Source organism: Odontesthes bonariensis, chromosome 16 (genome assembly GCF_027942865.1).
Source record: "Odontesthes bonariensis isolate fOdoBon6 chromosome 16, fOdoBon6.hap1, whole genome shotgun sequence".
Classification (NCBI taxonomy): domain Eukaryota; kingdom Metazoa; phylum Chordata; class Actinopteri; order Atheriniformes; family Atherinopsidae; genus Odontesthes; species Odontesthes bonariensis.
Window position 1 is genome coordinate 12,354,165 of NC_134521.1, and position 15,847 is coordinate 12,370,011.

A 15,847-nucleotide genomic window follows, 5' to 3' on the forward strand; every position below is an offset into this window, starting at 1 on the left:
TTTTTCAAAGAAAACTTTGAGAGAATTGTAAATAAACATGCTCCCAAAAGGAAACTTAGGGTGAAGGGACGAGAAAACCCCTGGTTCTCTCCAGAATCGTCTGATGTCATTCATCAACAAAATAAGGCATGGGCCAAAGCTAGAAAAAGGGATTCTCCCTGTGATTGGTCTATTTTTAGACAATTGAGAAATAAATGCACTTCTCTCATTAAAAGGGTAAAATCAGAGTATTACTTATCGGTTACAACTGGAAAATCTTAATAATCCACAGAAATTTTGGAAAGTGATAAAGTCTTTATCCATGAATAAAATCTCTCAGGCTCTTCCTACATTTATTTTAAGTGATTCAGCCCCAGTGAGTGATAGGACTGAGATCTTAAATTGTTTCAATAAGCATTTTGTGTCATCTGGGTCCTTGTTTGAATCCACAAGAGACTCCAGTGCCTCACTATATAAACTCTGAAACATTTCCTGGAGAACCTTTTACATTTGCACCCTTCACTGTGCAGCAAGTTCACAAAGCACTCAAAACTTTGAATCACAGTAAACCTCCTGGGCCAGATTTTATTGAACCTTATTTTTTGAAAATGTCAGCCGATTTTATTGCCCAGCCCATCTTAACACTTTTTAATTTATCAATTGAAAACAAAGAACTTCCTCTAGTCTGGAAGTCAGCCTTTGTTATTCCGCTTTTAAAAGGAGGCGACCCAGCAGTTTTAACCAACTACAGGCCAATATCCAATTTGTGTGTCCTGTCAAAAATCCTTGAATCACTTTATACACAAACAACCTTCTCTCAAGACTGCAGTCAGGTTTTAGGAAAAAGCACAGTACTATCACTGCTGCCACAAAAGTAGTCAATGACATACTTGTTGCCCTTGACAAAAAAACAGTACTGTGCAGCACTTTTTTGACACCGTGGACCACACAGTTCTCAGGGAAAGACTTTCCAGTTTTGGTCTCTCAGATCATGTAGTTTCTTGGTTCACAAATTATTTAAGTGTTAGGACCCAGTGTATTAAGCATGATGACTTGTACTCAGAATTTGTGCGTGTCTACAAGGGGGTGCCACAAGGTTCAATTTTAGGCCCCCTCTTATTCACTATGTACATAAATGATGTGGGACGAAATGTGTCTGACGCTAATATGCATTTTTATGCCGATGACACAATCATTTACTGCTTTGGGTCATCCCCTGCCAATGCTGTTGAAACACTGCAGAAGGCTTTCGATGTGATCCAGCACACATTTCTACAGCTAAAATTACTACTTAATGCTGATAAGACTAAGCAAATGTTGTTTTCAAAGCCAAGGAAAAGACTGTTAAACATCCCCACAATATTCACCCTTGAGGGAAATGAAATTGAGGTGGTACATTTGCAGTGTTGGTCAAGTTACTTTTAAAAAGTAATTAGTTATAGTTACTAGTTACTGCTCCCAAAAAGTAATTGAGTTAGTAACTCAGTTACCACATTGTAAAAGTAATTAGTTACTCAGCAAAGTAACTGTGGCGTTATTTTTGTGTTTTATAACATCTTTAACATCAAATATGTTTATATCAACTGATTTAATTCATTCAAGGTAAACACAAGAAACTTGTGCTAAAGGAAAAAAAAATAAAAATGGACCAGACTCTGGTCCCCTATACTCCCTATATAGAAGATATAAAAACACTAAATACAGTAATTTAGAACATTTGGTATTCATTTGAACTCAATAGATTGCAGCCTGCCATATGAAGCATAGAAATAAATTAATAAACAAATTCTGACCCGAAAAATGGAGTGTTGTTTGTTTTCGAGTGGCTCCGTCTCCTTCGCTGGGGCTCACGCTAGCTGCATTTGGGCCTGGGGTTGGGTTAGCAGCTGCAGAAGTAACAAGTGCTTCATATTCGCATGGGTTGATGGAAGGTGCTTCATTAGATTTGAGTGACTTGAGGCAGATGTGGATAAAGTTTTTTTTCCCTGGGCATAGCGTGCCTGTTACATACACATTCTTGCCTTTTATCTCCACAGGTGAGAAGTAGTTCCGGTACTTCCAGTTAGAGAACGCTACCTGTGAACTTCCCTGGCTTGTCGCCGCTGTCTCGTGTGTGTTTAGCGCGTGCAGTGAGACAGCGTGAGCAGGGCATGATCCGCCCACACAGCCAATCATCATCGGATTTGCAATGGTGTCATCATCCCCACCCCTGCTCTCTCCAGGCAGCATGCAGCTGATGTGTAGCTGAAAGCCTACAACCAAATTGTAGTAACGCGCCACTTTATAGTCTCAGTAACGATAACGGCGTTGTAACCATGGGGAAAGTAATTAATTAGATTACTCCGTTACTGGAAAAATAACGCCGTTAGTAACGCCGTTATACTTAAACGCCGTTATACTTAAACGCCGTTATACTTAAACGCCGTTACTCCCAACATTGTACATTTGTATAAATATCTCGGTATCTTGCTTGATGACACACTCACATTCAAAGCCCACATTGAAAACCTTGTAAAGAAACTTAAACTAAAACTAGGTTTTTTATTTAGAAATAAATTCTGCTTTTCCTTTGATGTTAAGAAGCGCCTTGTCTCTGCAACTTTTGTATCCATTTTAGACTATGCAGACCTCCTGTATATGAACGCTTCAGTTCAATGCCAGAGTAAGATTGACTTTGTCTATCATGCTGCCCTGAGGTTCATCACTAACTGTAGGGCTCTAACCCATCACTGTGAACTACATGCCAGAGTACAATGGCCTGCACTGGCTACCAGGAGACCCACTCACTGGTACACTTTTATATACAAGGCAACACTCGGACTACTGCCACCCTACATCTGCAGCCTAATCACAGTAAGGAACATTGGCTCTTATGGTCTGCGTTCCAATGACCATTTGCTACTCTCTGTTCCCCGTTTTCGTACAGAACGGGGAAAAAGGGCCTTTGCTTTTTCTGCTCCTACCTCATGGAACAATTTACAAAAGGATTTGAAATTAACGGAACTGATTCCTTTGAGCGATTTTAATTCCAGGATAAGAACACTTGAGACCGAGTCCCTTGTCTGTAATTGTTTTACCTGATTTGTTATTTTAATGCAACGGAAATTTTAATTTTGTAACATGTGCTGCCACTTGGCCAGGACGCCCTTGTAAAAGAGATTTTTAATCTCAACGGGTCTATTTTTCCTGGTTTAAAGATTAAATAAAAAATAAAAAAAATTGTTTTTTAGTTGTTCTAATTAAGCATACTGTTTATGAACCTGAATGGATGTGTCATTCATTAATGAGTAACTTGCCAAAAAGTTAATATTTAGAGTGATGATCAATGTTTTTTTAAAGAACTTTTACAATTCTTGTGGTTAGTTAATTAGTTAATTCCCTCCTAATATAAAAGGGTTTTTAATTTAATTATATTATACAGTATGTGACAGCTACAGGGGTATGATATTCTATCGTGAAACTTTTAAGTTTATTACTTAAAGTACCTGATCTACTTCACCAGCGTCTGAATTGGTGGATTTTAATTTGTAGCAGGGTGCTTTTAAAGCCATTTTACTAATGTAAAGGAAGAGAATACTCCTGCTGCTCTGGCATCTATGACAATCACACACTCTTAAATTGTTTTGGTGTCTAAAGTTTCAAGCAAACTGATCTTAAACGCTTGCTTTCAGTTGTTTTAAAAGACTCCCAACCCTTCTCTGCCCACTTGTGTAGTAATTTGATGGAGACAAAATATTTGAAGCCACTGAGTCATGCAGACTGCAGACTGACCCACATTTGGGACCTCATTGGAGGGGAAAGGCAACCAGGAAGTTATAAAAAAGAAAATAAATAGATAAAAGGAAGTGCGTGGGGAAGTGCCAGGGAGAAACAAAAGTCTCCAGCGTCTTGTTTTGCTTACGGATTTCTGTGTGTGTGTGTGTGGCCTTGGTTTATTTAGCCCCACAGATGTAAATTAGTGGTTTAGAAACTAAAAAAAAAGGGGCTCAGGCGGACTAATCTGCTCCGCCTTTCTCGCAAGAAGGGGGCAGCATTTACCCTCAGCCCCCCATTTGCTTGAGTACAATCTTCAATCTTTTTCAAAAATAATGCCAGCCCATATACTTTTAGCGATTTTACGTGGTTGTTTTCTTTCTAAATGTGGACTGTGCCTAACATTTATGGCTCGTCATGATCCCATTGCCAAAGGGAGACTGTACACATGAGACTGTACCATTCACACTTTTCTAGTAAACTGATAAGCGGTTACACATGTAGACCCTGCTACCTCATAGATCTAAATGCCATTTAGGAGGGTTTTATTTCGACATTTTGCATGTGTTTAAGATGACAACCTGCCCCCTAACGCCGGTCACCGCAGGTTTCTTTCGGTTGTGTTGCACAGCAACCGCTTATGCTGCTGTCGTTAGCCGAGTATTGAGCTACCAGCTGACCTACTTTCTGAGCTCTCAGCCGCTCGGTCCTGTTTACAAGCCACGGCCAGCCGAGGATGTGGAGTACGGTGCCTGGAAAATAGACGGACACAGCCCGCAACTAGCAGAGCGACAGACTGTGGAAAATAAATTGGAGAAGAGTTGTGGATAAATCAGGGCTGTCACAGCCGTGCGGACAGCGCACCGGCGATTAATAACAGCGCGTTAATAACTTCGCCGTTGTTATGCAATTTAACGCTTTCGGCGCTCTCGCCCGGTCACTCTGACGCTGCTGGTTGAGCTTGGCTAATATGTGATAGTTTAAAAAAAAAAAAAAAAAATGACGACGCTGATTAAAGTAAAGAGTGGATCTTTATTTCTACCGGACACTCACTCTCCAGGTACGTGAGATTTAAGCTTTCAGTCACTCTGACGAATTGTTCTACTACTTTCTGCCTCCTGTTTACATCGATTATATCATCAAAGTTCACGAGTGGCTTCCTTTCTAATTACTGGTGGTCGGACGCATGATTAGTCCCTGTTAATCATTTTCCACGAGACCGAACTGTGTCGGCTGAAGGTTTATTTAATCGTGTTCAGGAGCCTGGATAATGTTAACATTCACCGAGCGCTCTTGAACGCTGCTTACATGTTTTCTGCTCGGAGTGCCCTGGTTACAAGGTTGAAATAACCTATTTTTTTTCCCCCGTTGTACCTCTGCTGATGACATTCGTGGCAAACACTAAGGGGACTTTGATCACTGGCTCCTTCAAGATGCCAGATAGGAAGAAAAAAAAAAAAAGTTAAATGTCACATGAATAGTAATGCGTAAATAATTTCTCAACTGGCTTAGGTCAGGCTGATGTTACCCAACCTGGCAAATTTAAATCTACTGGAGTTCAGTTTTCCTTTTCACGGGATATTTTGGCCTCTTCATGAGCAGTTAAAAAGAAGGACATTTCCTCTGTTTGGTCACTTCACTTTGGGTTACACAACTTGCCAACTACCTTGTACACAAGCACCATACAGGGAAGCTACAGGGTCATTCATTGGCCTTATTTGTAGGTATTAAACCAATGGAATTGCTTCCTTTTCCCTTATAGCTTAAGGGGAGCTTAACCTCAACCATAAATCACAACTCAGATCTAAGACTTTTCACATTCAGAAGCATGCTCTTTAGAATTATGTTAGAGCTAATATAGATTTTATAGGAAGTATTCCCAATGCAGCACTGCATATGTGGACTAATGTACTGATATACCCAGAGGAACATGTGATTTACTATTTGACCAATACATTAAACATTAGTTAATTGTTAGATAGCAAATTATGTTAGTTTTTACGCAATCCCAGCTAAAGCGACCCTATTTGATGAGCATTTTCCGAAGGTTTTCCAGGTTAGATTATAGCTGACAGCTTGATCTACGACCTCTGAACCAGATGCAGGTGCAGGTGGTCAGTCAGTGTAAACTCTCAGACAAGCACACAGTCGTGGACCAGGCCCCAGACTCTACAATTGGATTAGCAGGTGCCTTGATCTCGTCTCGCAGTACAAAAGCAGCAAGAGCAGCGTTGGCTCTGTGGTTGGTTCTGTGGTAGTTTGGAGAATGTTGTCTTTAGGAAAGCATTTCTTCACCAGCTGGCTGTGACCTGATTTAATTTGCTGCATGTGAATTTGTATTATTGGGTTATTCCAGGATCGAAACCTTTACATGATATGTCAGATCGCTTTGTCAATCACTGCTCTTGGATTCATCAGAGGGTTGCCGTGTCTTATGAGTAATATACAAGAAACATGGCACCTTTATGGTGGTGATTAACATTTGTTTTATAGGGGCTTTTCAGTCTGGGGCACATAATTTTGCTCATGTTTGACGCAGCACCTGAAGAAGTTTTGTGCACGTACCTCTGTGCCATTACTGATTATTATTCCAATACATTGTTGTTGTTAAAACCATCAACCCTTAATGAAGCCATTACTTACAAACTACACTCTTGTTGTGTCATTAACACGATATGTGAAATCTATAAGTCTATAATGAATTACAAACACTTTGTAGAAGTCTTTATATGTTTATTATCACATGTGACATTTCGCAACAGGGTTTATTAACATGAAACACTGTTGTCTATTGGGAAAGAAATATAAATGATCATCAATTATGTTTAAACACATTTTTTAAAAATCCTGTTATTATCATTTCCATGCATAATGATAAAAATGTATAAATATGTTATAAAGCATTATGATTCTTCACATAGTTTGATTTGCCCATTACAAATGGATGTAGCATATGTATATATAAATATATATATATATATATATATATATATATATATATATAAAAAAATCTCAAGACACTTTATCATTATTTTTTAAAACATATTGATTAATACGAGGACAAAGTCAGTCATTGACAATAAAAGCTGAAGGTCCTGGACAGGATAAAGCAGGAATGTAAAATAGATTAAAGAACAAATGAAAAGCAGAGGGTTTAGCCTCTGAAATGGTTTTATTTCATGTTTGTAAATTCCAGACAAGTCGAAGTGATTCATCACCAGTCCTGCCCTTTATTAAAAAGTGTTTGAATTGGGTTTATTGAGATGTATCGTAATTGTTAAAAGTTTTGATTCGAACCTGCAAGTTGTGGGATTTTTTTGTAGGATGGAAAACTTCCAGTTCTTGCCCACTCTTATACAAATCAAAGCAGGTTTTCTGGTCTCTGGGCTTACAGATTAAAAATGAACTGCGCTGTTCTGAATTACTTTATAAACGCCATCTGTGTTACAGCAATTCCATCCAACTGCGAGGTCAAAATCTTATTCCTGAAACATGTTATTTGTCTAAATTGTGCTCAGCATGGACATGTCGTGCATCAAATGAAATGCACACCTTCAGTATCTACATCACATCAACATGTGAAAGAGTTGATTTGATCTGTACCTAATATCATGTGACAGAACAATCCTTGACGGTGCAATCTTTGAGTTGGCGTTGACAGGCTTACCAGCTATGCAGCGATCACTGATGCTCCAACAGGTGTTTTGTCTTTGACAGCTACAGAGAAATATCTAATGTCAACATCTCTCATCCATGCCTGCAATATGTGACCTCCACATGCCATTCTCAAAGTTATCAATGGCATCCAAAATAGCCTGTTTTCTGGAGAGGTGTATTCATCATTAACTGGGGGACAAAGATAACACGACAGTGTGCACTGCGGCATCTCAAAATCTTAAAAATTTAGCTCGCAAAATGACGGATAACCACCTGACAGAATGATGATGTATGTTTTCTTTTTTTTAACGGCTATATTTAATTGTCTCAAACAACCAAAAGCGAAAAGGAAACCTGGAGTTTGCCTGTTCTTTTCCCATTTGCTCAAGGTTCAGGAGGGAAACACCTGATGCATATACGGTGAAATTATAGACTCAAAGTGCTTTAAATGAAAACATTTTTTCCTATTAAAAGTATGACTGTATTACATTTAATTGACGTGAATAACACTTTACTTACTTTGTTAATTCTGTTACAAAAAGAAAAGCCCGTCGGTAAAGCCAGCGGACAGGAATGATGCCCTGCTCCAGTTATAATTGAGTTGAGCTGAAGAAGCCTCTGACTGAAGACCCAGCTGCTTAATTAGTGCAGAGGTTGTGCAGTGTTATGTGGAGCAGCATTCTTCTTCTGACTGTCACCTCTGGGGCTCCAATGCACAGAGTCAGCCATCTTTTTTTAAGCCGTTTTCACACGTGCACTGATATCCTGAAATGTTCCAGAGACGTTCCGAAGCAGCGGCGTGTGCGAACGCAAATGTCCACAACTTCTGCTTCGGTCCTGGGCATTTACTGTATGTATGCTGGTGGGAGTTTCTGTCCACTCGCTCCTCGATATTTTTGATACGTTCAGAGACCTGTGGTATTGATATTAACTGAATATCTCCAGCAGAAAGTCTCCAGCCCGGTGGACTAAGTTCACTCTCCTTAAAGTTTAGTTTGTGCACCTTCTATGAGGTCCTGCGTCCTTACAATCTTCCTGATTTCTACAATTTAGCCGTACATAATGACGATTGCTGATATCTGAGGAATTTATTCCGGAGTTTGTTACACCTCTGGAACAATATCCTCTTTTATTTTAAAATCTTGACTTTTTATTTTATCTTTTACTGCCATTGAATAGCTTTAGATTGAAATAAATAACTGCTGCAAGTCATTTTTCTCACTAAAATTATCGACGTTAGTCAGAAAGAGACCCATTGTTGTCAGTTGTATGCTTTTCTAGGATGGACATTTAGCAGTTTTACAGTTAAAAGTGTGCCATCATGTAAGGAGTGTGCTTCTTACTATAGCATTCTATAGGGGAGCCTGTTTGGCTCAGTTGATGCAGTTATGATCTTTTCTTAGAAAGGCCTCCAGTCTTTCCAAGAAACCAGCAGTTCGTACATTGAGTTTCCTTTTGGGAATACTATGTGCAACTAGAGAGTAATGTATTGCCCCGTCAGACTGTCATTACCTTAAACAGTGTGTTAACATATGTGTTGGTCATGAACTTGAATTTTAGTGACTTGGTTCGCGAGTTCAGGTTTCTACTTAAAGGCTTTAAATACCCGAAGGCACGAGTGTAACCTGACCCTGATGTTTTTTAACTCTTAACCTTGCAAGGTATGGTTTCACCTCAATACAGTGAAAGAATGTTGAGGAGTCATTCTACCAAAGCTCTGTACATCGAAGGCTGCATAAAGCAAGTCTTAATGATGTTAGTTAATTGATTTATGTCGCTCTTATTGGAGTTTTGGCATCTTGGACAAAGCTTTCACATTTTGAACATATTTTTTGTATTCGTATCTGAGCTGTAAAAGGGTTAAAGACCTGCAGTAAGAGCAGACGGCATCATTATTTCCCTCAGCTATAGTTCTGTTTGGATTTTCTGTTACAGCTCATAAGCTCAGTCATGAGTTTCTCATCGTCCGAGGACTCTAAGCAATCCAGTTTCCTTCGGCTGTTGTTTACCCAATTTTTATATGTTTTGCGGACTTGGGTGGAAAGAAAAATATGTAAATGCGAATCTGTGTTGGCACTGAATCGGCCAGTTCTTCCTACCCTGTACCCTCAGCTCAGACTCAGTGCAAGGTGAGAGCGTGTGAATCACTGAGGGGGCGTGAGATTACTGAGAAGAAGAGTTCAAACTGAATGCGTGATGACAAAAAATGCAATGCCAACTTGTCAAAATATTAACATGTCAGGAGGTGAGATGTGTAACTGGGTCGTATGTGTTTGAGGGAAATAAAAAGCTCCCTTTAGGTGCATTACAACACAATTCACTGGATATATGGTTGAGCGGCACATAGTAATCTTTGGTGGTTTATGTCTTTGCTCCACAGTTCAAGTCTTTTAGGATTGCTCTGTGCCTTTCAGATTATTTCCTTACTTTATTGGCTGTCACACCCATTTCTTAGTTGTAAATTAGGTGCAAAGTATGAACTTTAAATACAGATTAAAGAGGCAATCTTCACAGTTTTCTAATCGTACACGTGCTGGTTTGGACTTGCATTATATTATCTGATATAAGAACATGAATTTTGGATAAACTGAGACTTGAAACATGTTTGTGCTGTCTTCTATTGAGAAAATGTACATTTTAGCATATTCTTGAGAGCAGGTTCCCAGTAGAAGGAGACGGATCTACAGACATAAGCAGCAGTCACGAGGAGGTATGATTTTAAATTAACCGTCTGTGACTTGTGTTGATGGCTGTGAACTGACCAGTGAGTTTCTAAAATCAGCTGACTGACACCAGCGTGCCTCTAATTCTTTTAATATCTTACACCTCTCAGAAGTGTAAGTAATTAAATGTTTGCAAGTCATGTGGTGTTGATGCACAACGGGTCTGTAGCTCAGGTCATTTTGGTTGAAGTAGTGCTTAAAGACGAGCCACACACAGCTGTGAGCAGAGAAAGAATCTAAGATAACAAGCTAAGATAAGAAAAGACTCCTGTAATGAGTTCTCCATCACCTCAGAGTTTTTTGCTTTCTTATTGGGGGGAAAAAGGCACACGACTTTGCCAGCTCTCGCTAGTTTGATGACAGTCTTCTGAGCAGATTATTAAGGGCTGACAGTGGTCCCTGTTTATTTGAATAAGGATTAAAAAAAAGCTATATCTGGTATTCTAGCCTGAGGCAACTCGTTGTTCACATGGAAGAGGAGGAACACTGACGACTGCCTGAATTAAAATGATCCACAGCATGTAACTATAACATGAAAATAATTGATATGGGGTGTGAATTATTTCCAGGTCACAACACCATGGTTCATTTTTAGTAAGTATGTGTAATTTTACCACTGGGAAAATGACTGGCTTTGAATAAGATAATTACCCTTTAATAACGTCAGACAGCTGAGATCGGTCCATCCAGACAAAGTGCAGCTGGACAAGGCTGCACTCTCCGGGTTTGTAGTTTAGTTGTTAATAGAGGTATCTGCTACGTGTTGTTTTTGCTTGCCATACACAAAGCAGGTGAAGTAGGTGGCTGCACTCTGTTTCATGCTGGCTTATTAAAAGAGGTGTCTGCCTCCAGCAGTTTTCTAGGTCAGGGGAGCTCCTCCTGTGCAAAAACCCTTATTTAGTAATGAGGTACTGCACCTGGGTGAACATGCTTAATTTACTTTACATTGCATTATTAATGTTTCTGCAGCAAAACACATTAAGTCGAACAAATCTGCTGCTTCCAGACACAATCATCACTGTGAGTGTTTGGACAAAGACGCAGTTGCTATGATTTAGCTTTCTGCACCCCACCGTTCGGATTGAATGAGACCATCAAAATGTTGGAAGACTTAATTTAATTAAGACGATTTAACCAAATCTGTTCTGGAATCTGAGAAATATTTTCAAAAAAGTCACTGAGCGCTTCACTGATGAGCAGCTTCATGGTCAGACGTGCCTTGCTTAATTCAGTTTTGAGTTTACAGTTATTCTACATGGGAACTCTCGATATGCTGCCCAGATATGTATGAGCACAAGTCATCAAGAGGCCTGGAAGGCAACTAAAGAGGGAAGTAGAAATGTCTTTACGAGGCACACGAGTGTAAATGAAGAGTTCACTTGAAAGTCTGTCATTCACAAGAAGACGTGAACAGACGAAAGCAAGATTTCCTCATACCAAAATGTTTGAAGACCTTGTCAAATAGGGCAGAGGCAGAGTTATGGTGTACGGCTGCCAATGGAAATGGGTCACCGTTGTTTACGCTGACAGAAGCAGCAGAATCAATTCGGAATTGTATCCAGTCAAATGCTGCGAAAACTGACACGCATGGGCGTAGACAGACAATGACCCAACATGTAGCTGAAGTAACCCAAGAGCTTCTTAAGGCGAAGGAATGGAGTCGGTCACCTGACCTCAACCGAGCTGAGCTCACTGGAGACAAAACGATCCACAAGCAAGCAATAACTTTTAAAATGACTTAATATTTTAATTAAATAGCTCATAGTTTGTTCAGTAATCTGATTAAAGCCCTTACATTAATTCTTAAAGTCTGTGCATCAGTTCCATTTCCTGACTTCATATCCTCTGACCTAGGAGCCACTTACACTATAAAGATAACATTTAGATCTTCTTAGATAAACTTTTTGTCATAGTCATGATGCTCACTTTCATGAAGTTGTAATCAGTTTTTATCTGTTTTCGCAGGATTTTGTACTTCTTCTCTGGAATTGCGGAGGTGGGCAATTGGTTCCTGGTAAATTTTTCTAAGAGAGAGTTCAGTCAAAGGTCAGCGCGGATGGGACTTAAAGGACTTCAGAAAGGGCCTGGTTGGGAGAAGGAGTGAGTATGGACAACCTGTCTGACTTCGGCGGCCCGTGTCCGTCAACCCACAGAGAATGGGAGTGAGTATCGAATCGAGTTAACTTCAGTTTGTGGCCTTAATTAGATTTACGCTCCATTTACATTGCTTTATACCCTCACAATAGAGAATATTGTAAAAATGCCCTCCAATATTTTATTTTGTAATTTCCTTTTTTTTTCTCAGTCGTCTCCACTGACGTCTGACCTTTAAAAATCCATGAAATACAATTAAATGCATTTTTCTCAATGAAAGCTTTGTCCAAGTGAGACATACTTTAAGTACATAATAGAAGGCAAATATTGCTCTTTGTAAATATATCTTGACATTTTGCTTTAATTAAATGATGATGACAGAGATGTAGACGGGAAACATGGGAAACCAGAACAGGAGAATGACCTGTAGTAAATGTCACTCATAAATCAGATTAATCCTTTTCTCAGCCCACACCATTTGGTTATCAGTTTTGCCCTAAAATCTTCTTTTTTGATCATTTCTAACTTAAAATAACATTTCTTGTGTCTCCAACAACATTGAATATTTCAGTGGTTGTCCTGTTTTATTCCATCTGAACTTTCATTGAAAATCTTTAAACATAACAGTCACCTCACAACTTGTTAAGAATAGATAATTATGTTTAAAGACGTATCAGAGTTTGCACTTTCCTCAGTGCTGCAATATTAACGCTGCAGTCATGTGAAAAGAAAGCTTACCTTCTTTCAATGCTGGGGTTTTAAGCCGTGAGACTCCTGCTTCTCTACCAGGCGTTGAAGGTAGATCAGTACAACATTTTACACTGTATCATTTATTCAACAACCGCTGAAGCAGTGTGGGAAAAACTAAGTCCACCCTTACCGCCTCCATGGGAATTGAGAGGATAAGTAGCAGCCAGGTGCTGTTAATCAAACTGTTGCTGCCCATCAATCTGGGAAGGGTGACAAGACCGTTTTCAAACTATTAGCAGTCCATTATTCTAGAGCGAGAGAGATTATTTTACAAGTGGAAAACCTTCAAGGCAGCTGCCAATCTTCCCAGGACTGAGCGTCCCAGCAAAGTTCACTCAAAGGTCAGACCGTGCAGCGCTCTGAGAAGCTGCGGAAAGAGTTACACTTTACAGGCCTCAGTCGGCATGTTAAACCTCAGAGTTAATGACAGTACGATCAGAAAAAGTCTGAAAAGGTGTAGTTTGTTTTGGTGGTTTGCCAGGAGAAAGCCGCAGGCTTGCAAAGTTACACCTGAACAAACCCCTAAGGCTTCTGGAAGAGTTGGCACGGTGACACGGTTAAGTCTGTCTGCCTGTGACCGTTTAGCCGTCTGACAAAATCAACAGAAAAGAAATGTGAACGAGAGCAGCTTTATTACACAGACAACAGCACAGCGTATCAGCACAAACACCTCAGACCAGCTGCCAAGCACGGTAGGGGAGGCCTGATGATCTGGGCTGGTTCTGCAGCCACAGGACCTGGACACCTTGCAGTCATTGAGTCCACCATGAACTCATCTGTACACCAAAGTGTTCTAGAGTCAAATGTGAGGCCATCTGACCGGCAGCTAAAGCTGGGCTGAAACTGGGTCATCAACAGGACAATGATCCCAAACACTAGTAAATCTACAACAGAATGTCTGAGAAAGAAAAGATTTGAGGTGTTGCAATGGTCCAGTCAGTCCAGACTTCAACCGGACTGAAATGCTGGGGGGGGACCTTTAGAAAGCTGTGCATAAGCAAATGCCCACAAAGCTCACTGAAGTGGAACAATGCTGTAAAGAAAAGGGGTTTAAAATCCCTTCATGACAACACGAGACTGATGACATCACACAGAAAAGGTTTTAATACGAAATGTTTTGTTTTTTCACACTCTGCTTTTACATTTTGCAACATGAGGGTATTATATGCCAAGACCAGATGAACCAGGTGATCCAGCAATGACCTGATTGTTGTTTTTTTTGTGTCATGACACATTAAACCTTCGAAGTGAAAGAGGACACGCTTTCATTTTCACATGATCGTAAACGTGTACTACTTGCCGTGCAGAGTATTGCAGACTTGCAGAATTCTCCGTGGTGCAGGCTGTATTTACTCTGTAGGAGTATCGCTTTATTCTTTTTACACACGGATAATTTTTTAACCAAACTTGAATCGGCCATACTCCAGTCTTATTTGGGTTAGGCTGTTTACATACAAGAGAAATTGTTTCTGATTACGGTTATCTTTGCTGCTAATCGTGACCTGTTTTAGTATGTGAAAATAGGAAAACACGGGACCATGTTAGCCTGTTTATGGCGACTGTATAACTCTAAAATACTGATATAGAGCGGGTTGTTTGTGTGCCACAGTGACCTCTGAAAAGTTGGAGAAAACAAGGCGCTTCAGCTTGGTTTGCAGGTCACACGAACAGAATTCTAGCAGCAGCAGTGGAGAGTGTGTTATTTTCCTCTAAATACGCTTCTCTTGTAAGTTGATGCTTACAGGTCTCTATTAAAGAACATATCCAGTGGCAATGGCTACATTTAATTGATCTGTCTCACTGTCATGTTTCACTGGGACACTTGAACAGAGACTTGTAACACCTGAATCGGCCATTTTTGATTTTGTTATCAGCACCTGTGGTTTCCTAATACGACTAGTGCAGGGAGTGTTTAGTGTATCAAAAGGGAAATATGCAACACTGTTATCATCAAATTATCAGCCATGTGACATAGAAACACATAAAATGATCAAAGAAACTACTTTCTAATCATGTGTCTTTCTGTTTTTAGTACCAACAGCTGTGTGGAAGATTTAATGGATGAAGATGAAAAGGACCGGGCAAAAAGGTACTTAAACCTGTGTTTATGTCATTTCTTTCCGTTTGGACTCTATTAACAAAGCTTATCCAGTGTGTTGAATTATTTTCAAGTGAGTTTTCAGACCTATAACTATTTTAATGCACATTTTCCAACTTCAAGCCAAATCAACCAAAATATTTTGTTGTTTTAATCATTTTTATGTGCCTGATGTGGGTGACAAAATAAAATAACTCTGTTAAGACTCACACTTACATTGGCTGGAGGGCACCTCAGGTCTGAGTGTGTTAAGCTGTGCATCATTATGTGGCAGCTTCTACCTCAGGTGAAGTGGGTAGAAGAAAGAGATTTAACTGACACCGAAAAGTCAAAAAATTCTAAAATGCCTTCCAGAGGAAAACAACATCTGGAAGAACTCAAACGATTTGGGGCGTGCGTGATTACGAGATAATCAAAACATTTTGAGGCAAATACTCAAGATGAGTGCCAAAACACATTGAGAAAAAAATGTGAATATTAAGTACGAGGAGAAATTAGTTTGTAGCTCACCAGCACTCCGTTTTCACCATATTCTGCACCTGGAACCTATCTGGAGTGAGATTCACAAGCTAAAGCTTTGAGATTGTTTGTTTTATGGACAGATGAGGAGAAAAGGAAACTTTATGGAGCAGGAAGGTGCTGGTGTGGGACGTTGTCATGAAAGATGAGATAGTTGGACCATATTCTTTGTTTATTCTGAGCTTTAATCTTCAGTCTACAATGTGCACAGGGTAGATCATCTAGAGTTGCTGCACAGACTGCAGGTTGGTTAGTCAGTTCACCCTGCAACTGA

At 39.8% G+C, this 15,847-nt stretch overlaps 1 protein-coding gene across 2 annotated transcripts in view; it reads left to right on the forward strand.

The window, feature by feature from the left end:
- Positions 1-15,847, forward strand: part of npas2 (neuronal PAS domain protein 2) — a 45,726-nt gene that overhangs the window by 15,587 nt on the left and 14,292 nt on the right. Inside the window, exons 1-3 of one of the 2 annotated variants that reach the window (XM_075487949.1) lie at positions 4,134-4,792; positions 12,078-12,274; positions 14,989-15,045. In XM_075487949.1, coding sequence (XP_075344064.1) covers positions 12,219-12,274; positions 14,989-15,045 — 113 coding nt within the window. In that variant the 5' untranslated portion in view covers positions 4,134-4,792; positions 12,078-12,218. Of the gene's footprint in view, positions 1-4,133; positions 4,793-12,077; positions 12,275-14,988; positions 15,046-15,847 lie in introns of those variants that run through there. The other variant, XM_075487948.1, reaches the window with a different exon arrangement.